The sequence below is a fragment of the Homalodisca vitripennis genome, chromosome 7 (genome assembly GCF_021130785.1).
Source record: "Homalodisca vitripennis isolate AUS2020 chromosome 7, UT_GWSS_2.1, whole genome shotgun sequence".
NCBI classification, from domain to species: Eukaryota; Metazoa; Arthropoda; class Insecta; order Hemiptera; family Cicadellidae; genus Homalodisca; species Homalodisca vitripennis.
Genome location: NC_060213.1, coordinates 82,200,272 through 82,227,765, shown reverse-complemented (window position 1 = coordinate 82,227,765; position 27,494 = coordinate 82,200,272). Strand labels below are relative to the sequence as shown.

General features: G+C 33.0%; 1 protein-coding gene across 1 annotated transcript; it reads left to right on the top strand.

Annotated features, from left to right (window-relative positions):
* Positions 1 to 232: 232 nt before the first annotated feature.
* On the top strand, positions 233 to 26,725 carry LOC124365995 (40S ribosomal protein S17). The gene is made up of 4 exons (XM_046822166.1): positions 233 to 345; positions 6,418 to 6,569; positions 19,900 to 20,071; positions 26,620 to 26,725. The coding sequence occupies exons 1-4, from the start codon at positions 250 to 252 to the stop codon at positions 26,689 to 26,691; spliced, it is 492 nt and encodes a 163-aa protein (XP_046678122.1). The 5' UTR covers positions 233 to 249; the 3' UTR covers positions 26,692 to 26,725.
* The last annotated feature ends 769 nt before the right edge of the window (positions 26,726 to 27,494 follow it).

The following is a 27,494-nucleotide window of genomic DNA, read 5'->3' as shown; positions in this document are numbered from 1 at the left end:
CATTTTCTTGCTTTTTAATTTAAAATTTAAATAGAATAATGAAATGTTTTGACGTCTGTTTCTGGTGAGACAATTAATTACTAACTTAATGTGTACTAAATAAATGACTAACCGTGCATTTCTCATCTCAATTTTACCCATTATTCATGTAGCGTTTACGGATAGTATATATTTATAATGTAAACAGTGCTTTTATACTCTTTGGTGCTTCAATTCAAAACACTAAACTTCCTGCCTGTTCTTTTTCTTATGTGTTTCAGAGTTGGGTCTTTGACATTCCATTTTATTGTTGCTCTTTGGAGTTTGGAGTCTTTGAGCGCAGGTTTCCGGTTTGTCAGCACCATGGTGAGTATTTTGTTAGATAAGTTTAGTAAAATAATCCTGCTATTTTAAAGAAATCTGACAAAAATTTTGTTATATTTTTAATTTTTATTATTCTGTTAAACATAATTAACATTGCTAGGGAGAAATCTGCTACTTTGACCACATTTTGTAATGGAATTACATACATAACCTATAGGCTTGCCTTCCTTGGTTGACTCAATAATTTTCAATATTTGGATTTACTTCAAAATGGTTTGTTTTTAATGTTGTATGTTTTGAACTGGAATACGCGGTTTGTTCTGCTATAGGGCTATGTGTAATACATGTATTTTAATCAGACTTTTTCATAGGCCTATATTTTCATATGATTTATTGACTAGATTTCATTTGGGATAGTGTTTATGGTAGTATGTCTGTTTAATAAGCAAACAATTATATAAAATGAAGTACTTTATTTATACACAGTTGCCTATCTTTTGTCATTTTCTTGTACTAATATCATTTGGTTTAGGCTAGGCCATTTCAAGCCAAATCCAGATTGTATAGGGTCTATATAAACCTATCAGGTATTTATTTACAATACCGTGACCATGAAAAATGGACTTTTTTTCATGGGTTGGGCATTTATAGCCAAGTGTTATTATCACAGGTGCATATAAACTGGGGGGAAAGTATATCATTGTATTATATTGATGCCTTTCGGGCATTATTGCATTAAAGATGGAAAATAACCGACAAAATTTTGTCGAACAACACTTGAAGGGTTAAGGATCAGGGGCATCACGTGATCTGGGATTCGACTTTTGCAAGCTCGAGTTAATTTTTTTTCTAAAAGAGCAAGCAGTGCGCAGCACTGCGCAGCGGGCAGGCATCGTTGACAGGATTAACGTCATCATTTCAGTAAAATTGCCAGAGGTACTGTCAAAAACAGAGTTTTCAGAGGATTTCAAAAAATCGTAACTCCTTTGATTTTCGTTGCCGACGAATTTTTTCTTCACTATTGTTTTCAGGAAAAATTGTAGTTTTCAGGAAAAAAAAATGAACATACCTTTCCATGGTCACGATTTTGTAAATTGATACCACCTATCATGTTTGCTCTAAACCATGAACATTGTAGGTGTACTCGTGTTTTCTGTACCAATGCATTCATGATAATACTAAAATTAAGGAAATTTGTCTCTACTAAAAGACTTTTTGTTCATTTTGATCTAAGAATAAAAGTTCATATCGGCCTGATACAAGTGCTTTCAGTTATCAGCGCGGGGTATCTTCGAAGGGCAGCACCGGGTAGACTTTAATAATCGGCCTACACTCGTTATTCAATTGCTATTATCGAATGGGTAGATTGTTTTTATTCGTAGGATAACTCTATATTACAATTGATGTAACTTGGCGTATGATTTCAACTTGTTAGTTATAGTAATTGGAGATGAATATGAGGAAAGTATGTAAGTTAAGATATTTCTCACAAGTGATGAGATTTGTTTAATTGGCTTCAACATGTGGGTTTTTGGCTTCTGATAACAAATGGGGAGAATTCTTTCTCCATTTCACAAAAGCGGTTACTTATTGATATTAAGCTGAGCAAGTTATAAATATTGTAAGTTTTCTTTTTTTATCTAAGTCAAGGCCATAGGCTAGTTAGTTTTGTAATGTTATTGTAAAATTTATGTTTTAAAAATTGTAACGTACGAGATTCTTCTTGTAACTGTAATTTGTTATAACTTTTATTGATTACGATTTTTAAGTTGGATAATATATCGAATTGTTCGATAATATCAGTTGAATAACGAGTGTAGGCCGCTTACTAAAGTCTCCACATCACTATTTCATTTCATTTTGTAGTTAACTTTATGGCCTGTGTTTCTTGTTATCTATGTTTTGAGCGTTATTTACTCCTGATAGCTTATCGGTGTATTCTATGATCAGAACAGCTTAGTACAGCACCAACAATTCCCTAGTATACTAGCCTTCACTGCTTTGTGCATAATCATGGTGTCCATTACTTAACTACCACGACGTGTTAACTCTAATACCATCAATTAAGTTAGTCTATTGATATTTATTATAATTTACCAAACGATATTTTATTATCATAACCATTGATATTATACTTGGCAATCAATCTTAAATAGTAATTAATTTGAACATAAATGATGTTCTCAAACTGTACACAAATTTTTATATTCTAGCACAATAGAACAAGCAGTTCTCTAAAAAAAAGATACAAAATTACACCAACAAATGATTTACTTTATCTTTCTCAGTTTCAATGTGTTTTGTTATTACGTTTTCTTTATTATGATTTTAAATTTTATTGTTTGATTTAACTTACGGTTAGGGTTCCTTTATTACTTATGACACTAATAATAATTGTAATAGTAATTGTTTCAACTATTTCTATTAATTTAAAACATTTAAATTTAGTTACATTGATATCGATTGATAGTTCTGTTATTCGATAGACACAGTATCGATGATTGTAATAAGCTATATAAATCCGGGTCTGCTTGTCGTTAATAGCTAACATTGCCAAGCAATAAGAAGGTCCATTGTCCACGTGCCAGTTTGCTTCTCATCTCGTTTAACCTGAAGAGGGGTTGATGCATTCACGTGATCTAAGCTTGATTTTTACATACTATATTGAGTATTTCTCTTTTTTGTCTGCATTGTGGGGTGGTGCCACGAGTGCATTGAATGATATAGCATGAGACAGTACTGATTGCAAGTGCCCCTGGCTATAAGTGTGGGCTCTGGTGCTTTGTTAGGTGCCATCCCACACTACTAGCACAAAAAGAAAAACTTCCCGCAAGATAATTCCTAAATTCAAGCTCAGACCATGTTAGTGCACCAATCTGGATGGTTATTTCAATGATTCATTCAATTACGCAATATAACGATATATTTACACTTTTACCCATATGTATTGGACATGCTGTCACACAGGACTCATTTGACTGTTTCCTGCATTATGCCATTAATTGGTAATGATGACTTTGATCCTTTTTATCATTCAGCAACATTAACAACAACTGTGTGTCACTTAATTTTGGTGCCCTATTGAAAGACGTTTTTTGTTTATTTAGACAGATATAAAACTAACACAAATATCTCCAATCATCAGTGTAAGCTGGAAAAACTAGATTTCAAACAAATAGGCTAGTGTAGCTTAATTCAAAACTTCCTCCAATGTAAATCTTTGTATATTATAGATACCACCATAATTAAAGAACAAATTCCACTCAGTCCTAAATATGTATGCTTGCTACGGTACTCGAGTGTTTTATTTGGGTAAATGTTTACTTTATTTACTTCAGAATATTTGTTAGTTTTCAAACGACTTTGCTTTGACGTAGCAAACAAATGCTTTGGAAATAGTTAAATAAAAAAGAAAACAGTTTTCAAACGGAAAATGCTTTGGAAATAATTAAATAAAAAAGAAAACAGTTTTCAAACGGAAAATGCTTTGGAAATAATTAAATAAAAAAGAAAACAGTTTTTCAAACGGAAAATGCTTTGGAAATAATTAAATAAAATAGAAAACAATTAGGCTACATTTAGGAAAGACTGGGAATAAAACTAAAAAGAAATTAAAAAGTAACTAGTAATTGAATGGAATTGCCTCCGGCCATTAGCAGACATTAGTAAACATTATCCTTAATTTGTTTTAACCAAAAATTAAATCTACCCATTAATTATCATTAACTTCCTAGATCACCAATGAACTGAGTCAGTTCTATCTGCAACTATGAAACCTTTTTAATACTTGACAAATAAAAATGTACATGTATTTGCTTAAAAACAATTTTGGGTACTTTGGGATTATACCGACCACACCCAGACATGAATCGTTATTTCACATTTCGTTTCTACTGATTACTAGATTAGCGTAGAACAATATTTCGTCAATATAAAACAGGAATTGTCTTATCGCAAACCCCTCCCCATCCTCAGACAGAGGTCAAAGTCGAGCGTCTAGTAGATAACGTGATTGCAGAGTCTCGCCGCCCGTTCAGCTGGTGCATCGCTTTGTTGTACTTCCGTGTTTTACCTCTACATTTCTCCAAACACAAAAATTCAACAAAAACAAACATTTACCAAACTAAACTTTTTATTAAAAAAACACTCAAAACTTGTTTTTATTCTTGATCACATTCCGCCACCCAAAATGCGAGTGCCTCCGGCCATCAGCGCGGGCTTCGGCAGCACCTTCGGTGCTGCCCCGCGCTGATGTCGACGAAAGAAAAACATCCCTCGAGATAGTACCTATCAGTAAAATATCAAATTCTAGAGGGGCTAATCAGAAATATAAATTGAATTGTAATGGAAAGGCAACGATGTACCGTGCAAATCACGTGATGCCGCGCGGCCTGCCGTAATCAGGATTCTCGAGAAAGATAAGATAACAGCGACAACAATACCGATCACAATACCTGGAAATGCTTGTAAGTTTGTAATTTTGTAATTGAAGAGTTGTTTTTTCGTTCTATCATGTTTGTTTCTATAAATTTCTATTTTTGTGTTCTTCATACTGGTGTGGTCGGTATAATCCCAAAGTACCCAATTTTGTCTTAATTCTGAGAGGTCAAAACCGATTGCCTAAAAGAAGTAAAAGTGTTTTGTATTGCTACCTGAAATGTACATTTCTGTTTCATCTTACCAAAAAATGTCTAACTTTATTAGAAGATATACTAGATTGAGTGTGTCTTATCTTGAAGAATTTAAGTTTTACAAAGGTGATTCATTAATAATTGCATAAAACAATTTTTATTATGATAAACGCCCAACTTTGTTAGTAAAGGTTGTTTAATTCTTTTTGAACTCTAAAAGTGACGCATATTTGACATCTATATTACATCAGCTAGTTTACAAAGCAATAATTGGCGACTTATATTGTTTTTTTATTTTTGTCCATCAATGATTAACTATAACTGTACAGTCCTGGAAACTATTAATCCGTTGAGGTAGTAGTTATGAGCCTCTACAAGCCTATTACAGGTCTATCAATAATCTTTGGGACAAGAGTCAACCTGACCTATATCTAATGCAGTATTTCTATGTTTACAAAAGTCAAATGTAACTTTCCTGTCGCTCATCCTCATGAACTGAAAGAAGGATAATATCATCTGAATTTTCCTGGCCGGAAAATTAACCTATTAATGGTTTCTATGATTTTTTTCTTTTACTACTTTAACAGTATCGAATCTTATTCCTTTTAAAGGTGACTTGACTTTAAGGAACAAAAAAAGTCACAGTCAGGGGGTGAGTAGGGTAGATCATTGTAGACAGACATGTTGTGTTTGGCCGAAAGCGTCAATGAATCATCTTTATGCAACATTAAGAATTATTCATGCAATACATATCTTCACTGACAAGGCTTTGTGAGCTGGAGCATTGTCCTGGTGGAAGATCCATGACAAGTTTTTCTATAAATTGTTCCATTTTCTCCAACTCGTTCACATAGGGTAGTCAGGATGCTTATGTAGTAATTCTGATTCACTGTCTGTTCATCTGGAACCCAATCCATGTGCATGATCCTTTTGGTTTCAAAAAACAATCATCATACACTGGAAGTTTGATTTTTGTCTTTGCGATCATTTTTAAATCGTTTAAACCACTCGAATACTGTTGTTGTTAAACAGTCGTCATTGTTCACTTGTAACATTACAATTGTTTCATTTGCAGATTTTTAAAGTTTGAAAAGAAATTTGTGGTTTCATACTGTTCTTTCTGGATACTCAACATTATTCCGATACAGAAAAAATGTTAACTGCTTATGGTGCTATGGGTATATAGAATAAGTACAGGAGCCAGATGAAACTCGGGGAATGGTGGGAGGAGGGAGTCATGTGTCCAACCATGATATTCACCCTTATTACGTTTGCTCTGTTGCTCCCCAATATTATCAGTTTTTTTTTTCTAGGCACACCTCTTTGGAACATTGGTTGTTAAAGTAAGCTGTAGGAAAAAAACTAACGGGTTCCCTGTAACACTGTTACTAAAGAAAGTTTGCATTCTACTTGGTTTATTAAAACACTAGTCTCGTTAATTGTTATTACACATTAAATTAAATTTGGATTTTCTGTTTTTCAGGGTCGCGTACGGACGAAGACAGTCAAGAAGGCAGCACGTGAGATCATCGAGAAGTATTACACTCGGCTCACGCTGGACTTTCACACCAACAAGAGGATATGTGAAGAAATCGCTATCATTCCCACAAAACCTCTTCGTAACAAGATTGCTGGGTAAGCTATATTGTGTGTTGTTTATTCATAAATGTTATAGGCAAATGAATGTTTTGAGTCATTGAGAACCTTGTAATTGAACTGTAATTCTGACCTTCAAATAATGCATTGCTTTGTAAACCATTTTCTATTTTTTTTCTCGATGGTAATGTCATGCAATAAGTCTATTTGGCACCATTGTTAAGTCTGCTTCTTCTTTGCAAATTCTGTCTTATAAAAATTGATTCGCAAAAGTAAATGTTTTGTATGTTCTACAGTGTCAATGAGGTTTTTCAGGACTATGAATTGTGTTCTCTAACTAAAGCACAGGCAACAGGCTTCACGATCTTGTGACTAATATCATATGCATGTAGGAGCACTTCTAGTTCGACTGAATTGTATTTCTGGTGCCATAGTCAAGTTTGCCTTGTAAATCTGGGTATATTTTGGGGCCATAGTTAAAATTGCCTTGTTACTCCTAATAAGAAATTATATTATAAAGGTCTGAGAAGCCTAGTAGTTTGATAAAGTTATTTCCGATTCTTGTAATTTACTTTCTGTCTAAGAGGTATGATGAAAAATTCCAACAAACAAGGTTTGGCCTTACTATTTAGTAGACTAACTTTAGTACTAAATCTCTGCTATGTGTGAAACTGTTTAAAGTTAATGTCCAGATCTATTCCAATATATAAATATTTTAGGTTATTTGATGTTTTCAAAAAGAATTGTGTAATTTGTGCATTACCAGTTAACAATTTTAGGCCTTTTACTAATATTGTTTTTTCCTCATTTAAGAAGACTATGTATTCTGTAATGAGAGATGTAAAACGTGCATTAATACATGCATTTTGAAGGAAACAAAAGAAACATTTTATCTAACAAAAAAATAAAAGTTAATATTTCACTAGTACTTATTATATCTTTATTACATGTAGGTAGCAAATGTTATTCTTTTAACACATTGAATGCTGAAAATATGCAATCTCATATGGCTAAAAATATTTTTTCAATGTAGTTTAGTTTGTTTAAATCCAATATTTTTCGGCATGTGCCATTTGGCAATTCTGTGGTGACACCGATTAACCAGTTTAACCCTGATGTCCATATATTATGGACATTGTAAAAATGGTGTTAACTCCCGTTGCCCGTGTAGTGAGGACGTGCACTTTTTATTATTTTGCTGGTTACCTATTTTACCAAATGCTTTTAAATTCCAGACTGTTGTACAAAGATCAATTGTATTGAAATATATTAGTTTGTTAAGGTTTGACTTGGTATTTTGTCAGTCTGTAAATGAGAAATTGCAATTCATCTCAGCTCACTGATTATCTCAGCCCTCTTTCACTGTGTTGTGAATATTCTACCTTGTTTCATTTGGGTTAAAACGGTATAAAATACTACAGTAAGTTTTAGTTTGTTATTTATTTAATTTTAAAATTAGTAAAAGGAATCGTTCAAAGTCTTTCGTAAGTGAAAACACACCAATTAGTAGTTTTGCTGCAAATGGTGTGGATGTGGGATTTATTTAATTTTAAAATTAGTTAAAGGAATCATTCAAAGTCTTTCGTAAGTGAAAACACGCCAATTAGTAATTTTGCTGTAAATGGCGTAGGTGTGGGCAGTGACAATGATTTTTGAGTGATAGCTATCTTGACATTACTGATGTAAACATTGTTTTAAAAAGTTTTTTTTAAACATATACTATTAACCACTTTTAATTTCTTTATCAGAAATAACTGGTTTTATGTTACCATGAATTTCAAAGCTTGTGTTACATTTATCGCACAGAAATGGCAAGAAAGAAAAATGACACGACCTTACATGTAAATAAAATAGGTCTATAATTTTTGTTTCCTTAGATTAAAAACTAAATTTGACGTAAAATGAATATATGATCATGTATAAAAACATTTTTTGCTGTATGATTTTTATCAACAAACTTAAAATTTTACTTTATTTTATGTGTATAAATATGAAAAAAAATTCAAGATACTACATACAGTGGAGTCCCGCTAATCCGAACACGTGTAATCTGAACGTCGGTTAATCCGAACAGGTCCAGGAGGAATTATTTATAACGATAATGAACAGTTATAGGAACTAATTACTTAAAAAATGAAAATGGGTGCATCATTTCATACATAAACAAAGAAAACTTTAATTAAATTGACATACAGTATTTTATTAAGACAAGTTGTGTACGGTACAGTGCAATAATGAAGTTAAATACAGTACCAAATTGAAACTTATAGGTTAACTATGAGTTATATTACTGTATTAAGAAGTGAAATCAAACAAAAAATTGGACGTATAGTACTGATATTATTATTGAGTATAATATTAATTGTTAAAAGACATAAATTCAGTTATTGTCTTTTGTCGCATTGAAGAGAGTTTATTGGATGACTCACATTGCTTAACAATAGAACTCTCACACTAAATACGGTAAATGTGCTTAGTATTCGCAAACACGTTTATTTGCCAAGAAATACAATGCAACAGTCATAAAACATGTTTTAATAAACAATGTTGATAATTATATAACAAAATAGACCCATTCTCAAGTTTTAAAACCGTATTTTTCTGTAATTCTGGCTAATCCGAACAATCACATAATCCGAATAGGGGTCGGTCCCAATTAGGTCGGATTAACGGGACTCTACTGTATTTAGTTTTTTCATATTTCTGTAAACTAAATTTAATAAGAAGTAAAACAAAAATGGAGATAGCTTGATAACTTACAAAATAGCCTAGTTATGAGTTGTTTATAAAACTCGTATATTTTTTCTAAAATGGCTTGGGAATTTTGGAACTACACTTGATATAATGGCCGGGCTTAAAAGGGTTAAAAGCAATCATTGAAGGTGTTAGACAAAATGAAATACCATACAACCATATGGAATAATAAACAGAATATTTTACTAATGAACACTAAAGTTACTTTCTTTTTATATGATAAAGTAATTTAATCAATTTTCATACCTTTTAAATACATTTATGTATAAGCCTTAAATATATAGTAATTATTGACAAGTTAAGTATTACAAAATCACAACACTGTTAACAAAATAGGCTTTTTTGAAAGATTTTTTATTTTCTAAAAGCAATTTACGAAGTTCTTTATAAACATTTCAACATTTATTTTTATTCAATTGAAACAGGTAGAACTCCTATTTTTACCCCCAAACATATATTTTTATGTTCTTTTGTATATTTGTTGGATATTTAAGTCTCTGCATTCCCAACTACTGAATTGAAACAATGTTACTACTTTACTATTGCGATTGTTCTAAGTAAAGCTTACAAAAAATAGTTAACAGGTTACTGTTGTAAACTTTCTTATTAGTAAAGTTGAGTTATACATGTTTAGTGACATGTACACATTGTTGACCTAAACAATTGAGTGATGATTCTGAAATGTATGATTAAAGAGGGGCAAAAAACCATTTGCCCCTCCCACGCAAATGGCTTTAACCCTTCCCATGCTGTAGACGGATATATCAGAATGGTAGACTTTAACCAAAACGCCAAACACGAGTATATCCTATGTTACACATTCTGTCTCTTGGAGAGTTTTTTTTAGTTTTTTTTAAAAAAACCTTCGAAATGGCTGGTGCAATGCATATGCTCTGTGCATAATGGTTGATAAGGAAGTATTTATAGGTGACCTTTACTCATGGCAGGGGGAGGGGGTGCCCTTTGTCTAGTGCTCCATATTGCTCTTCTGTTCTGTGTGTCCTACAGAGCCATAACCAAATACATCCCTTGTCTGTCCAGATGATAAAGATAGATGGTAGACCTTATCTGTGAAACCTTAGATAAGGAAATGCTCTAATAACTAGTAGTTTATGTAATTTATCAGTTTTATTAATTTGTACCAAGAATTTGAATTTAGATTAAATTCACAGTATGGTAAATTGTTATTTTTAGATTTTTATCAATAAATATGCTAATTTTAACTAAAATTCCCTGTTTAATATTTGTTTGCGTTTATAACGTATTTATAATAAAAAAATAACTATGAACTTAACACGTTCAGTGCGGGCCCCGCGGATCCGCGTGGTAAGCGGCGGCGTAGCAGTGCGCGCCACGCAGATCCGCGGGGCGTTGCCATAGTCTCGACTATTGCTCAGTGTGAGCCCAGCTCTCGGCCGGGACGGTTCGTACTCGTTGAGCGTGGCGTGTGGTTCCGAGTTGACCTTGACTTGTACTTCGTTTCTGTTTCCCGCGTTTTTAGCATGTGCAAGTGATGCGTTCTTAGTGAGTTGTTTATTTATGTGTAGTGACATTGTACTATTGTATTATACAAGTTTTATATCGCATTTCACCATGTCTGCCAACCGTGCTACAGAAAATAGTGCTACTGACGATGAAGCATCAGATGTGGATAGTGAATCCAGTGGAAACACTGCTGTTGACAGTTCGGGTAGTGATAGTGAAGATATTGTAATAAACCCTTCATGGGCTAATAATACAAATGGACTAAGACAGATCCCTTTCACCGGAAACAATAGATTGCTAGTAGATGTACCAGGTAATGGTTCACCGATTGACTGGTTTTTTATTTTGATGGGAGTCTTTTACCCCCAAAGCAGCAAGCTCCTCTCATTACTCCGCCAAGAAACCCAACCCACAAACTTGTACAAAATGAAGAACGGGATAAAAAGGGTGACAGAAAACGTAAAGATTGTAGGGTATGCTACAAGAATGAAAAGAATGATGACAACATATACATGTTCTGTTTGTCCAGGTAAACCAGGACTTTGTGCTGTCAATTGTTTTGACATACATCACAGAGGCCAGCAGTAAAAGCCATGCCCTCAAGACCTTGTAAATATTGTATATAGTTTTATTTGTTTTTGTTTTGCACTATATAATGAAATAGTTTCAAATTGGATTGTTTTTACGGTAGCCACTCGCGTTATTAGACTTTTTAGTCGCGCTCTGTGCGACAAAACTCTTTCCGCGTGCTGACCCCGCGGATCCGCGGGTCAATCTATGACGTCATGTAATCCGCCATTTTGGATCACAGACGTTATTATCTGCCCATAAATCAGCCTCTGATAGCAAATGGTAAGTGTATTAATAAATATTAGACTTTAGGTTCTGGGGCAATCTACATGTATTTGCCGTCAGCAGTCAACGTGTTAAAGAAAAATATATTTTATTGATGTCTTGGCGTTATAGGGAAATCAATGGATTTATTAGCGGTGTGCGAAGGGTTAACATGACAATTTTGACAGGTTAGGAAGAGCAGGCTTACCTTTACTAGATTAGCTCTTCTTCTTGATGTAGGGACATACAAATGGGGTATTTCATGTCCACTGGGAATTTGTTAACCACAGATTCAGTTAACCACAGAGAGATTCAGTTGTTGGTTGATACTGAATCTCTGTGGTTGACAGTCATTGCTACCTCTGACAGCACAACAGAGGTAATTTAGTATAATTAGCTGTTCCTCATTTCTTTGTGAAAATAGTGCAGTTTAAGCGCTGTTGTTCTATAGATTTAAAAATAATAGTATTCATACCTAGAATATTATGGTTAGTGTATTTATATTTTTTATTTTTTAGCTCTCTCAGGCATTTATGATTTGTTACTGGTAGATACTATTTTGAGAGATGTTTTTCATTTGTTACTACCTTGTGCTTTTATCCTTCATTGTTTTTTCTATTCACTTCTGCTGTGTTGGTATTTATTTGTTATCTTTGTTTATTCCGTATTGTATATGTGTATTTTCAAAACATCACAGAAAGGAAAGTTATTAGGTATACATAATGATTCGTCGATACATTGAAAGACACTGGGATAAAAACTAGAGCTTAAAATAGATAATAGCGATAAATCATCACCGAATTTCACTAGTGACAAAATTCTAGAGCTTTGTGGCATTTCTTGCAAATACAGCTGGTGACAATAAACCGTAAACATTGAACTCAGTGTAAGGGTTGAATACAGTATTACAGTTTTTTATTTGGTTTGAAAATAGACTAGAAAGTCAGAAATTTTCAACTGGGAAAACCGGGAAAAGCTCAGGAATTTGAAAATATGTTTTGTGTGGCCACCGTGAGTGATATCTTCTGTGAAAGCGAGAAGGTGGTTGAAAGACAAATAAAGTTGCTGGTGTGGCAGGTCCGTGAAATGTCTACATAACACAGTCTTACACATTTAAAATCAACATTACAAATACATCATTAGAATCAAGAATTGTATTGCCATTGATCTTTTACAAGAAACAGGCTTGAAATAAATACACTCACTTAAATTGTCCTTATATCAATTAATATGGTATTTTTTGTTAATTATTGATTCATTCATGTTAAGTTTTGTCGTTATATATTACGGTTCCCATGTTAAATTAAAACTTATGTGTGAAATGGTCTGAATCATCCATGTACAAATAAATACACATAACTACAACATATGTGTTTGAAAAAAAATTAACTTACGGCACAAATACAATTAAATGTATTATAAACTTATATTGATTTATCTTTGCACTAGCAATGGAATAAAAAAAAAAAAAAAAAATGTTTAAACTTAACCAACAAAACAAAAATTGTGTTATCAGCCTGACTTGCTTTGTATAATAACTCAGGGTTGTGATATGTAATTTTTGGTTTGTTGAGTGATAAAATACAAGTTATTAACAACTATTTTAAGAGTGACAAGTTAATTGGACTGTAATGAAGTGAAATATATATAAAAAAAATCATTATTCGGTTCTAATTAAAATAACAATTGTAAGAGAATTGTATAGCTAGATTTAATCAATGAAAACATGCATTATTTTCCTGCACTCGGGCTGGGACATTACATAAACAGCTGTACATGTTAAGAGGGAGGGGGCTGTTGGAGTGCTGTTTAATGAGGACTTTTCACATCGCGACAAGAGTGGAGTGTTTTAATTTTAATTGGACCAGACATCATCAGTCTGTGTTAATGAAACTCGAATGCAAATTTGGAATATAAATTCAAACAGCAACTATGTAATTATCATTCACGTCAGCTACAACAGTCGCGTCGCGGTGATGTGGACGACAAAAACTGATGTACGGTAATTACCTACAGCCTTGCTTTATGTAATGTTTGTCGTTATCCCAGTGTTATTGTGTTTTATCACTGTACTACACAAAACACAACACGTTTTTATAGCCTGAACTCCAAATTGTGTTTGTTATATTTCTTCAACACGAGGTATAAATTTATAGAGCACTGGGGGATTGGAAATTCGTGTTTGTTAACTCTTTACTGTTGTAGTTACTTTTTTGTGCTGTACAGTATGTTTTATTACTGTTTCAGACATTGTTTGGTGTGTTATACAGATGGCTTTTAGTTTTACTGATGTGTAAAATCAATGAGGTATATTAAACATATTTCCTGAAAAAAAATAAAAAAAATAACAGATTGCAATTTTGTGTACAGAAAATTAATTTATAATGAATATTATTTGTTTGTAACAAAATCATTCTTAAAAGTTTTTTACTAGATTTTCTCATCCCTAACATCGTGCAACTATTTTAACCCTAGAACTGTTAATCGACATAATTATGTCGGTTAATGCCGCTTTTGTGGTGTTAACCGTCAAAACTTTGTCGATCAAACATTCCCTCGTATAATTACTTTTTTATAATATACTCCGGTAACGTATCGATATAATTCATGCACCATTGGATTCGGGAAGAAAAATGCTAAGGAACAGATGAGTTTTATTCCTCTTTGTATTATGGTTATGACGTAGCAAGCTTGTTATTTTGAACGTAAAAGAAAACGCGACGCCGTTTGTTGTGACCGCCATATTGCCGCTGCCGTTCTGTATCACTTTCATGCCGAGCTGTGGATATTTGTAAGTTTTAATAGTTTTACGCGTGTTTTAGTGTCGTATTTAATGTGTAGTGTGTGTTGTTTGATGTCGTAGTAGTGTAAACATATATATTTTAGAATAAATCAATTTCTATTTACTGAAATATGTTTGAGAAATTACCGGCTTTGTGTAGGCTATGGCAAAATGACTTGGCTAAAATTCATTTCACATAGTTTGTTATTGTTTTCACTTACTAAACGTTATTTATAGCACTCTTTTAGCTCTGAAGTAACTATTTATTTTTGGTAAATAGATAGTTTTCACAATAAAATATATATTTCCTGTAATTTCTTTGGTTATATATAAAAAATTAATAACTGTTTGGGTTATTCTATATTTTTTCAATATCTTTAGTTATATTTATAGTTTTCTAACTACATAATATTTCCTATTACTTATAAACCATAAATTTATAAATTTTGATATAGTACAAGCTTTAGAAACTATTTTATATTTTGCTGAATGAAAATTTTTCGCAAAATTTTTGAATAATGGCAAAATTTAACTTTTTTTACTTTTCAAAAAATAATTTATGGTAATTATTTCATTACTACTGTATATTCTATTTTATTCTAAGTAATAAAATATGCAAAATAACATGTATTCATAGATAAATGTATTAGCAAAACTTGTTTTACCAAAGTCTTACGTGTACACCCGATTTTCAGAATTTATACACATCGCTGCTTTTTGTTCTATAGCTTTATGATGCTTTCATAAATGTGTATAATGTTTATGTTTTTCTGAAACTAGATAAAATTTGACACAGAATGGCTATCTCACTTATAAATATTTCTCACTATAACTTCATTTGCTAGGTATGGTCCCCCCCCAAATTTAAGAAATATTTTTCGTAAATTTTATATTTGATTAAAAAAAGTGTTTATTAGAAAATTTTTGATGGTTAATTTTACAATATAGTGCAATTCTACGTTTAATTCTGAACACAAAAATATATACTCTTATTTATATTGCTTTTATTTTATATTTTTAATAATTTTTTTAAAAAAACCTTGCGCGAAGCTCCAAAACAGCCCGACACTACAGGATGAAATGACCGCCAGTTCTAGGGTTAATAGTTTTTGGAGCTTTAAAAGTAAAATGAAAATAATTTCTCTGGATAGTAAGACCATAATCTGACAAAATCTTATGAATTCACATGCTGTTCCCGATAATGTACCATCATAGAAACAACTAGATACATTTGATGTGTCCACTTGTGGTAAGCAGCCACATAAGTGTGAGAAGTTTGATTCAGCTTTAACAGTCAAAGCAGTACCTAAGAGGTTTGGAGATCTGAAACCTTCTAGTTATTATAAGATTGTATTTATCCACGAATTATTCAATATTACTCAGTAACAGTTGAATGCACTCATACTGCAGTTTATATCATGCAGATTTGATCAATTTTCTTTCAAAAGTCAATGGAAAAAAGACTTTGTTTTAAGCCATTCACGTGTTTTAGCTATAAATATGTCCCAATACTTAGAAAACTCTGTCTGTGACTGGTGCTTTTTATCGGCACTGCCCATCTTGTGGTGTATGATTTTATTTTGTTCATATAAGGTCCTCACATAGGCCTGTGGCTCACTAGACTGGAAGAACTATACTATTTAAACAGAAAACAAGCCCACCCTTTTGTTTGACGTCATTATTTGTCTGCTTAGTTTTTAGTTATTTCATAAATTTTCTTTATTAATTTGCTTGGCTCTGTCAGTACAATTATAACTAAATTTTACTTTGATTGGTTTTCATTTTTACTTTTTATTTGCCAATTTTTGGACCTATAACACTGGATCTTTTTAAAGCTGTACGTACACAACCTATGATAAAATTGATTGTTTCTTGATTTTAAATATTGTTATTATTGATAATTTAGAAGAATAATTAGAAACTTATTACTTCATTATTTAAATATTCAGAAAGTAAACAATTTACAAGAAAAATTAAAAAAGTTTGGAAGCGTATTAATCATATTTTTATATTACATCTCCCATGATTCCTCAACAAAAAGTATGGAACCACTGTTTTACAGTGTGTGAAGTTTATTGTTGTTTTACAATGTGAAACCAAACATTCTCTTTCTCACGTTGTTTAATTTTTCATTGAGGCAAGGACATAGATAATACATACTATTACTGTATATTCGCAAAATCCTTAATTCAATGACAATGGTTTCTTTCAGTACATGCTTTTGTTTTTGTTATTTCACCAATATATAAAATAAGTTTCATGAAAGAAAATGTATTAAAATATAATTTTGTGTCGCAATAAAATCTGTAAAAAGATCCATCCAGTCAGTGGTAGTTTTGTGTGTGGAATAACTTGAGAGTGAAACATTGCAAATATTCACTTATGGTTCACTGACTATCAGTGATTACTTTTGGTCCAGCGAACCCTGCAAATCAATTAGCGTTTATTATTCATCCAATTATATTTTGTTTCATCAGTAAAAATTAAATATTGTTGGTTGTGCAGGTTTTCTTCTCCAATTGAATTAATGTTGTAATTGTAGCAAGTTTCTGTTTCTCAAGTAATGAAAGCAGCTTTACTGGAGTGGGCCCGCTTGTACGTTATCGCTGCAAAACAATACAAAATGTAGCTAGTTGTTAATCTGCATTGTGTTATAGCACAATATATATATATCTAGTTTTAGTACATGCACTAGCCAAATTTACATTGCTAAACAATTAGATTTCAAATGTTCTAGCTATAATTGATTTGTATCAATATGGCGTGAAAATCATGGTTAGGCTGAGGGTTATGTTGTTAAATTTTGTTTTGTCTTTAGGCGCATGTTGTTTTTCAGGACTATGCCCCAATAGTGGGTTTGTGATTAAGTCAGTTAATCAATTCTTTACTTTCTGACCATTTTCTCTTCCTTACCTAGTCAGAATGGAGCTTCATAATAATTAATCTGGTCAATCACGTGGCATAAGTGCAAGGCGATTGGCTTTAAGTACACTTTAAAACTCCCGCTTTCACTTTGATTGAAGTTATGTTTATTTCTTGGATATCAACATTTTGGGAGTGCTCTTACCTTGGCAAGGACTTGAATGTTGAGTCAAACAGGAGGATTGGGATCTTGAATCTTGATGAGATAAAGAACAAAAGATGATCTTAATGGAAGACCCTTTGACAACACCGGGTGTATTTGAAAGTTCTCCGTCTCCTCTTAATTTACCTTCTTAATCTCATTTTTATGTGTTGTAAAGTAACATTAGGAAAGTTGCAATAGCTGGGTTTATTGTCTATGATTTAGTTTGGTACTTTATGATAGCTGTGGTACCCAAGGAGGAATGTTCTGTGTACAAGCTTTTTTAATGTTACGGCCATTTGTGGTAGACTATTTTTATTGCTTTTTATGAGGGAAGAATCGAGGACTCTGCACGTGGTTCTAAAAGAACATTTTGTGCCTTGTGTTTAACCCTCAAATCTGTAGGCTTCTGCAAAAACCAATTAGATTTGTAAGCTCCTGTTTTCTGATGTCCTTTGTGCTCAGGAGATAAGTCCATAGACATTTTTCTTGGTTTTACTGGTGGATTAGGTGTCCCGTCCTAGGTATTGCTGTGATAATGTATGAAACATTGTGTCTGTGACTGATTGTATTGCAACCCTTTTATATTCTGCACTGATGAAAGCAGGTCTGGAAAAAGTGTTATCTTTTATGCTTATGACAGTCATGTAGTGAGTGGTGAATATTTTGTGATTATGGCAGTCATACATTGGGTGGTGAATATTTTATGCTTAAGTTAGTTATACAGTGAGTGGTGATCCTGTATACAGCAGTAAGAATGGTCATACATAATTAGTACAATAAATAATCAGTAATGCTGTCTCTTCAGAAATAAAATGTTAAGGTATTAACAGTGTATTTTACTGTGCATCACAGTTTTTGGCACTGTATATCCTAATTTGCTCAAGAGTTCATGATAAGTTTAGATTATGGAGTTTGGTTTGGCTAAATACAGACTTTGAGATAGTCACACGAACAAGAACCACTGCAATAGATTAAACAAGATTGCCACCAGAGCTTACTACAAAGTGCAAGTCACGTAACACCATTACCACCATGCTATATATGATAAGTTTAGATTATGGAGTTTGGTTTGGCTAGATACAGACTTTGAGATAGTCACACGAACAAGAACCACTGCAATAGATTAAACAAGATTACCACTAGAGCTTACTACAAAGTGCAAGTCACGTAACACCATTACCGCCATGCTATATACTTTGATTATAGATACAAAGGATGCATTTACTACCACAGCATATGTTGACCAACAATCCGTTTCAGACCAGCTACTTTATAAGATTTTTAATCACATCTTGGTATATTATTTGAATCCTTTTGTGAATTTTACTGATTCAATATTTGGATTGTGTTGTTTTGAAATTATGTCAAGTCTTAGAGTGCTGGAAATAAATTTTCTTATTTCTCTCTAGCTTGCAATTAACTTCAAAAATTTAGTTATACTTAATGTATAAGGAAACAAAACATGGAATTTGCCAATTCACTGAAAACAGAAAAAAATTATCATTTTTAGGAAACAAAATTAAAATCTCGATTAAAGTTGTAATCTACAACTGTAAACAATATTGAGATGTAATATATTACATACAATTCGATATAGGAATAGAATTTTTGTGCATATTTTTAAAACTCCACTATTATCATCCCCACATGGAAAATGCAGTCAAACGTGCCAGTGTACAGGGCAAAATGGCTTTCGGTTGTTATCGCATCCGGTTTTGGAACAGTAACAGGTGGCCAAAAACAAAACAATGAATAGAGCTCAGCTATTGTCTGCCGGTCAGTTAATGTTTTATAATCAGTTTTACGAACTACTGTTTACAATGAATGACAGAAAACTCTAATCGCAACATTTGCTGCATGTGGAATAGTTTTTACCATGCGGCATTCCTCGTGACACACATGGGAAAGGTTAAACTATAGTAATAATGTGTTACCATTGATTAACCTTGTATTCATTTACAAAAATTAGTTATAGATAAGATAATACAAAATTATGTTCCGGACGTGTTACACCTAAGCTGTGAACTTTAAACTACGCCTAAGCTGTGAACGTTAAACTGTTTATGTTGACTTCTCCAACTATTTGAAGAACAGATGTTTAGATAATAAAATTGAAATAGTGAAGTATGATGTTTTAAATCCAGTGGTCATATTAAATTTCAGTATTGATTTTGTTCAGGACACTACAAAGAATAACTGTGTGACTGACACATCATTTGGGCCTAAAAAGAAGTGAACAGTTCTGTAGACGTTATAATTACAAGATTACACAGTTACCTCATATTTATTCTATGTGTAATTCATTTTAACTTCTCCCTGGCATGAAAGAGAATAATCAGTGTTTCTACAGGACAAACTTGCTGCATTGTGGCTGTTAGGGAAAATATTGCCTCTTTATGTTGAACTGAGATAATGCTATATAATCTTACAAATGCAATGTTCAACAGGTTTGTAACCCACCTGATGAAGCGCCTGCGTCACTCTCAAGTGCGGGGCATTTCCATCAAACTGCAGGAGGAGGAGAGGGAGAGGAGGGACAACTATGTGCCTGAGGTCTCTGCCCTAGAACAGGACGTCATTGAAGTTGACCCTGAAACAAAGGATATGTTGAAGATCCTGGTGAGCATTTCTGTCTTCTTATGATTGATTGTTAGTTAAGTGTAGAGGAATTTGGATAGCAGAATTGGGATAATAATAATTATTAGTACAAGTAATGGCCAGTATTCTATATCAAGATGTATCCTTTCCGTTATGTAAAAACAATTTTTATTCCTTGTGCAGGAAACAATAAAAAATTACACAGGTTCATCTTCAAACTTTTAAAGTGTTAGCTAGAACATAATACTAAAAATTAAAAAGTATTATTTGGTTTTAAAATAACAACAATTAAAACTTTTAATGTACCTCCACCCACCACTACTGGTAGACCTTTTTTAAAAAGGTTCTGTTTATTATTTCTTCTTCCAAGAAAAAGATTCCTTAAACTTTAGAAAAAACAGAATTCTTTTAAGTCTCTTAAGTGCATGCTAATTGTTCCTTGGCAAAATTGTCTTCATGCCTTAGGTTTAAAAAGATTGTCTTTAGTTTGATAAACAAATATACCAAACAAGTTTTTTCTTTCTTTTGAACATTTCTACAACCGTGTTGTTTTTGTTGGAACAGCTTCTCTCATTTCGAAAGCAAAAATTGCTACGTTAAGTAAATCTGAATACAAATCTTTCTTTTTCTACCAATTATGTATACACAACAAAATGAGTTTTAATACGCTTTTTGTAATACTATGCATTGTATTATAAATAACAGTTATATAAACCTTAAAATTCAGTATTTTTGAATTAAACTAGCATTAACTATTTATTTCACTATTTGCTACTACTATTTTTTTTGCTATAAATTTCCCCAAGGGGAAAAATATGTTTATCTTTTATTTAAAAAATTATGTATTCTCTATTTCATAATGATTAAACAATAGGTTTTGTCAAACATAAATTTCTTAAAAATGTTTAAAAGTATGAACAAAATCTTTGAAATCAATGTATCATGACAACCATATTAGTTCCAGGGTTAAAGTTAAAAAATGTTATTATCTGTTGTGATCTATGTAGGATGTTGAATAGATAATTAAAAATCAACTAGTTCTGTGTGTTTTTTTTATAATGCATATGAAAGTTATTGAATATAATTAAAAGTGTTACTTAAAGTGTAGGGTACTGTTTTGTAAATAGAAGTAAGCTTTATAGTTATAGCAATTCTAACATTCCTTCCAGTATGTTTTGTAATGTGTAATTCAGTTTCAATCTGCCATCAAGGTAAAATTGCCAATTGCCCGGGGTATAGTATCACTAATTCAAACAGTAATTTCAGTAACAGCCCTCCCTTTATACTGAACATTGAAGGAAATGTAACAGCCGGTGTGTTTTCTAATTCATTTGGATAACAAGTCCTTTTTGTATACAAAGCGAGCGAATGTTTGTACAAACGGAGCATTCCCAGGGGAACTCGTCACATCAGTGGAATTGGTGTCACTTTAACAGTGGCTGTTTACAGTAGTAACTCTACTTTATTGCCATGGTTCCCATGTAGTTTCTAAGTTTTTTAAACAATTGATTTCTTGCCTCAGTTGGAAGTTTAGTAATATTTAGCCGTTAAAACTTACAAATAACAAATGTTTCTGTTTCATCTAGTTCTGAATTTTTGTTCTGTATATTCACCTGAAACACTATTACGAGAAATCATGATACGTTCTCAGAGTTTCAAACATTGGCAGAATTTCAATTATAAAGGGTGTCTACAGTGATTGGCTAAGTTTGGTTATCAGTTAAAGTATTATTATCTCCAAAATAAATGACAAGATGTTATTGTGCGAACTTAGATTTGACATTTAAATAAAATTGCTTGATGAAAATGGAGTTACCAAAATTACATTTGTAAATAATTTTTGGACTTCTTACTTATTTGTTCTGCTGCTCTCAGAAGCAGTATGGGATAGGAATTCTAAAATGGGTAGACCTAATACCAGAATATAATTATTATATTGTATGTAACAGTTGTTTTATCTTTTAGTTACAGATTAATACATTACTTAACAACAAACATGAATATGGCATTGTTTTTGTTCTTTTGTGGAATTGTTTATGTACATTTTAATTTACACGTTGACTGAGGCAACAATCACACCTTTTGGTGCAGAATCAGATGAGGGTTTTCAAGATCATTTTAGTGTAGAACCGCAGGGAAGGTGTTAAATTCGATTTAGTTCTGATACTAATCAAAATTACTGTCATTATTATTGTTATATAAATTCAACATCTGTTTAAATGGTTCACATGTGTATATTTAGTTTTTCATTATTTATTTAGAGGTTAATGTACACTGATGACGGTTTGAATACCATAACATGTTTATGGCAATAAAATAACTAAAAAAAGGGGTTTAGTTGAATATTCTTTATACTAATATAAAGATAACCCAGTAATGTGGAGTTAATAACATAATTGATTTAGTTCATATCATGGTTTTACTTTTCATGAGAACCTATTTAAGAAAATATGAAAAAGATGTTTAGATATTGTTTCCTTGAAACACGATCTAGCAGAAAAAAAAGGCATATCCAGACATGGTGTTTTTTGTTTTTCCGCAGACCCTTATGAAGAATCAGAGAAGGATTGGTTACACCAAATCTCTGGATTGTGTCCTGACTTAATAGTCTGGTCTTATGATGGCTTGTGTAATTTATCAAAATTTCAGTACACCCTTTCTATAAACATATTACAATCATACAGAAAAGAAATTTTTACATCCTCCGACATACAAAAGAGAAATTGTATCATGTTTACTGAGCGATAGGCTACAACGACTCACAGCCAAATCCCATGGTTGGACATGCACCATCATGAACTCATTCCTGTCTATGTGGAAATGAAGCTTTGTGTAAATTTGGATGTGGCAGATGAAATTTTCTTGACATATCTAACAGATAGGCTATATGTGTTGCTATGTCACTTGTTAAAATGTCATATAATTTTATTCATTTTGTTTACAAATTTGTTTACTCTGCAACTCTTATTGTTATAATAGTTACAACTTGTCTTATGTGCCATAGAGTGGCATGCACCATCATCAAACTCGAATGAAGTTGCATGCAAAATTGCAAGTCTATATATAGGACAGTTATTTATCGAGGTTTTGTGTGGAAAAAATGAAATGAAATTTTTCCAGTCCTCTAAGGATAGGCTTCACTAATGCTCAGCCAATCCATGTTACACGTTAGAAGATTGTAAGTTATTTTAGAAAACTGTCGTACTGTATGTGGCCACTCTGTACTGTGGCTCGTACATGATGATTATTAATAATAATTGCAATTTATTCAAAATTTGAATGAATAAGGAAAACTTACATTTAGGTGTTGATTAAATTTGATTGTTTCTTTTGTCTACAGACAAATATATTTTAGTAATTTAGAAACATGAAAGTTCACTCTAAATACACATAACATAACTCAAACAAACTCGGTACAGCACCAGGTAGCTGGCTATTGGGCGGTGTGAATAAAAACGAGTAGGACAAGTAAATACTTGAAACATTTTAAAATGACAAGTAAACGCAAAAATTGAAGTGAATAAAACAAGTATTTACTCTTGCTCGTGAGTAAATACTTGATAGGCTAGTATACCACCGAAAAATGCCAATTTTTGTGTGAATAAACGCAAGTAAATACTTCTGTAGCAAGTAAATACTCGTCCATTTGCAAGTCAAACCCGACCCCAGACTTGCAGTCGTACTTGTACACGAAAGATGGCTGCATTTATGAACCTGCGTGGTGTGAAACGTTATAGAGACCGGCGTGATATAAGTCCCGATCTATCTAAGGGACTACTACGGTTTGAGAGCGAAACGTAGATTTTCTCACTTCGCACTTTCTTGATCAAAATACTGATGGAAGAGGTGGAGGATTAACTGCACGGAAAAAAATGGAAATTTTTCTAAGATACGTTAGTGAACCAGGATTCCAAAGTGGTGTTGCCAACGACATGGGGGTTGAAAGAAGTACCGTCAGCAGAACATTTTCAAGTGTATTGGATTAAAATAGTGTCGAAGTCTGAAGATTGGATTAAATTTCCAAGCACTATTGAAGATATGGATCAGGCCAAGGCAGATTGGGCATCAAAATTTCGCATTCCGACTGTCATTGGTGCTATAGATTGCACTCACGTTGCATATTATGAAACCTTCGGAATTCGGCGACGAGTATGTGAACAGAAAAGGAAAAACAACAATAAACATTCAGATGACTTGTGACGCTAATGAAAAAATTACAAGTGTGGACGCTCAATGGCCAGGGAGTGTACATGATGGCAGGATTTGGCGAGTGAGTGGAATTCAGGACGTGGTGCGCCGATATGATGGTGATGTTTTGTCTCCTTGGTGATAGCGTATATGGAATTACTCCTTGGTTACTGACTCCTTATGACGAACCAAGAAATGCTCGTGAGCGGAAATTACAATTTGACCCATGCTCAGGGAAAGAGTCATCATTGAACGAGTTTTTTGGCCAGATGAAACGTCGTTTTCCCATACTATCCAGCCAAGTTAGAATAGCAGTCAAAAATGTTCCCAATTTAGTAATAAGTTTGTGCAGTGCTTTCACAATGTAGCAAAACATTTGAATGATGCTTGGGAATTGGAAGACGAAATCGAAAATGATGTGGCTGAAGAAAATGTACCTGTATATAATTTAGATCGGAATGAAATTAGAAATAGACGGACGTGGTCAGCAAAAACGATTATAAAATTAGTAATAATCTGATTATATAAATACACATTTTTGACATGGAAATAAATTTAATCCTATTTCCTTTACTTACTCCAATTCCAATCCCATATGTGAAAAAATAAAATAACAAAGTAATAAAAAAGTATAAAAAAACTAAAATATATCTTTTTTAAGTATGTCACATGTGCGCATGTGTGTGTGTGGGCCTACAATATGTCAGGTTTAACATGGCCTGCTGGAAAAGCAAATGCGCATAATATACCACCATCCTATGAGCCCTCCACCGGTCATGCCATACCTGACAAACTGCGTACAGCTGCGTAAGGCGCGTTTCCACGGTCCGTGGTCAGGCCAGACGCTGGGGGGGCGGGGCGGGGCCGAGCCATCACAAGCACTACGATTCTTTGATCTTTAGCGCTCCTAGGGCGCAGTTCCGTCTGCTCAGACCATGGGCCTGGGAATGCGCCTACGTTACGCATTTAACCAAGCCGTTTGGTTTCATACCTACATCACGTATAGGCGCACATGTGACGTACATCATATACTTATTTATTTTTGTTTTTTATTTATTTTATTATTTTTTTAGTTTTTATTTTATTTTTTTATTTTTTTTTTTTTTACAGAAAAGGAATATTTTAGGAAAGGAAACAGGATACAATTTATTAAACAGGATACAATTTATTTCAACAACAAAAATTCCTTTAAGACATCGTCTTCTTCAACCACAACGCGTTTTTTCAACGGACTCCGTTCGTTGTGCAGCTCTTAGGTTCAACTCCGTTATCATCATTTGTTCACGTTCAGCCAGAAGTCTTGTTAGCTTAATTTGTTCAAGTAATAATAAACGCTGCAGCTCACCAGTTGTCAACTTTGACGTCTCTCTTCAGTTTCAGCTGAGAGTTTCAATTTCTTATTTTTTTTCAACTTCGTCGCATCGCTATTAACGTTTGCAAGTCACTGGTGTGATGGACTGGTTTGATGCTAACATGTCAACGGGGTCATCTTCGTCTTCACTATTCTCATTCTCCTCATTAAGTTCAGGCAATGGCGACGTAGAACTTGTTCCCAATCCAACGCATGAAGCCCCAGGTATTTTGCAATAAATTGGGTTCTCGTTTGACTCGGAAATTTTTAGGAAATCTGCCTCCCATGACAACAATGTTATTGGTTTATTTCCTGTTTGCGTTGACATCAGTTTTTTTCTTGACTGCGGTTTTCATATTGTTCAAATAGCTTTTTTAACTGTCCAACACTAGTTTGCTTCCCAACGTTTTTTCGAAAACTGGTCGGCTAAACATCCCCATGCCATCTCTTTAGCAAATGCAACTTTAGGCAACATGGATTTATTTAGCACAACACTAAAGTCTTTCAATAAACGCTACAAAAATAGCCCTATTGTCACAACTGGAAGTCACACCACTTTCATTCATAGCTGCAAGAGGACAAAAACAAACGGTAACGACAACTGACTTGTGAGTAATGACGGGGAGTCGATTTAGGCGAAAAACAGACCAAGTTACAACAGGAGAGGATGCATGTAGTCTGTGTGGCGCTACAAGTATTTACTTGTCTTTCTTGTGCAGTCAGTTGTCTCGCGAGTAAATACTTGCTAGTATACCCTCGGGTTGGCGAGTACACGGTTACAAAGTAAACTCGACGCTTTATTCACATCGGTTTTACTCGGGGTTTAAATACTTGTTACATTTTACTTGTAAGTAAATACTCGTCGTACTCGTTTTTATTCACACCGCCCATTGTGTGTCAGTTGCTGCCATTAGAGTGCTGTTACTCATTCTCAGTTGATTTTTTATGGTACTTTTGTGACACAAACACCATGTTTGTGTATTGTTTTCTTTGTGTATTTGTTAACTTAACGGTAACATTTTTGTTGCAGGAGTTCAGCAACATTGGTGGTCTCCAGCTCATCCAACCAACAACAGCTCAGACTTTTGGTCGCAGACCGTAAAACATGGGTTAATTAAAGTTTTTATTATCCTTTATGAAGTTGATTTTATTTCCTACACCATTTGTTGTTATTCATAAGTTAATTTTTAAAATGTATGCCACAGATAACGAACACAATAGATGCCTGTGTATGAATTAGGTCACAATAAAAAATACAATAAAACTTTTATTGCTTCATTGGTGTGGATTTTGTAATATATTCATAACTATCTGTATAATACCTAGGTGTGTTCAAAAAGTAATGGGATTTTTAGGTTTTGTGGGTTTGGTGAGTCCGGTTGTATATACAAAAATTATGTTGTTACTCATACTTCAGAAGTAACAAAATTGTAGTAAGTAATACAATTTATAGCTGCTTTCATTGTTAATAGTTAACAATAACCTTTGCTAGGAACGTCGTAGAGATGTTTTATTCATGTCTTTGTCTATTCTATAGATCTTTAAAATGGCACTCATTGACATGTCACAAGATAGGGTGCAGTTTGAAAATTTAAAGTTACCCCCTTCTAGGACAAAAAAATCCACAGCAGTATTTTAATAAGTATGGTGGGTTGTGCCTTGATATCTAAATCCGTTTGGAATATAACCAGGCCTATCATCCTGTACAACGAGAACTATTTTGAAGTGAACACATAAATGTAAACTATTAAAGTTAAAAAAAAAAATTAAAATTCTTGTTACTTTTTGAACATACCTCGTATTAAGAATAAATGTGGGATTCTGGGATGATTTTTAATGTGCAATGAAAATTAAATGAAGCTGACATCAAAATAATATTGACACAGTTTTTTTTAAACTTGAGTG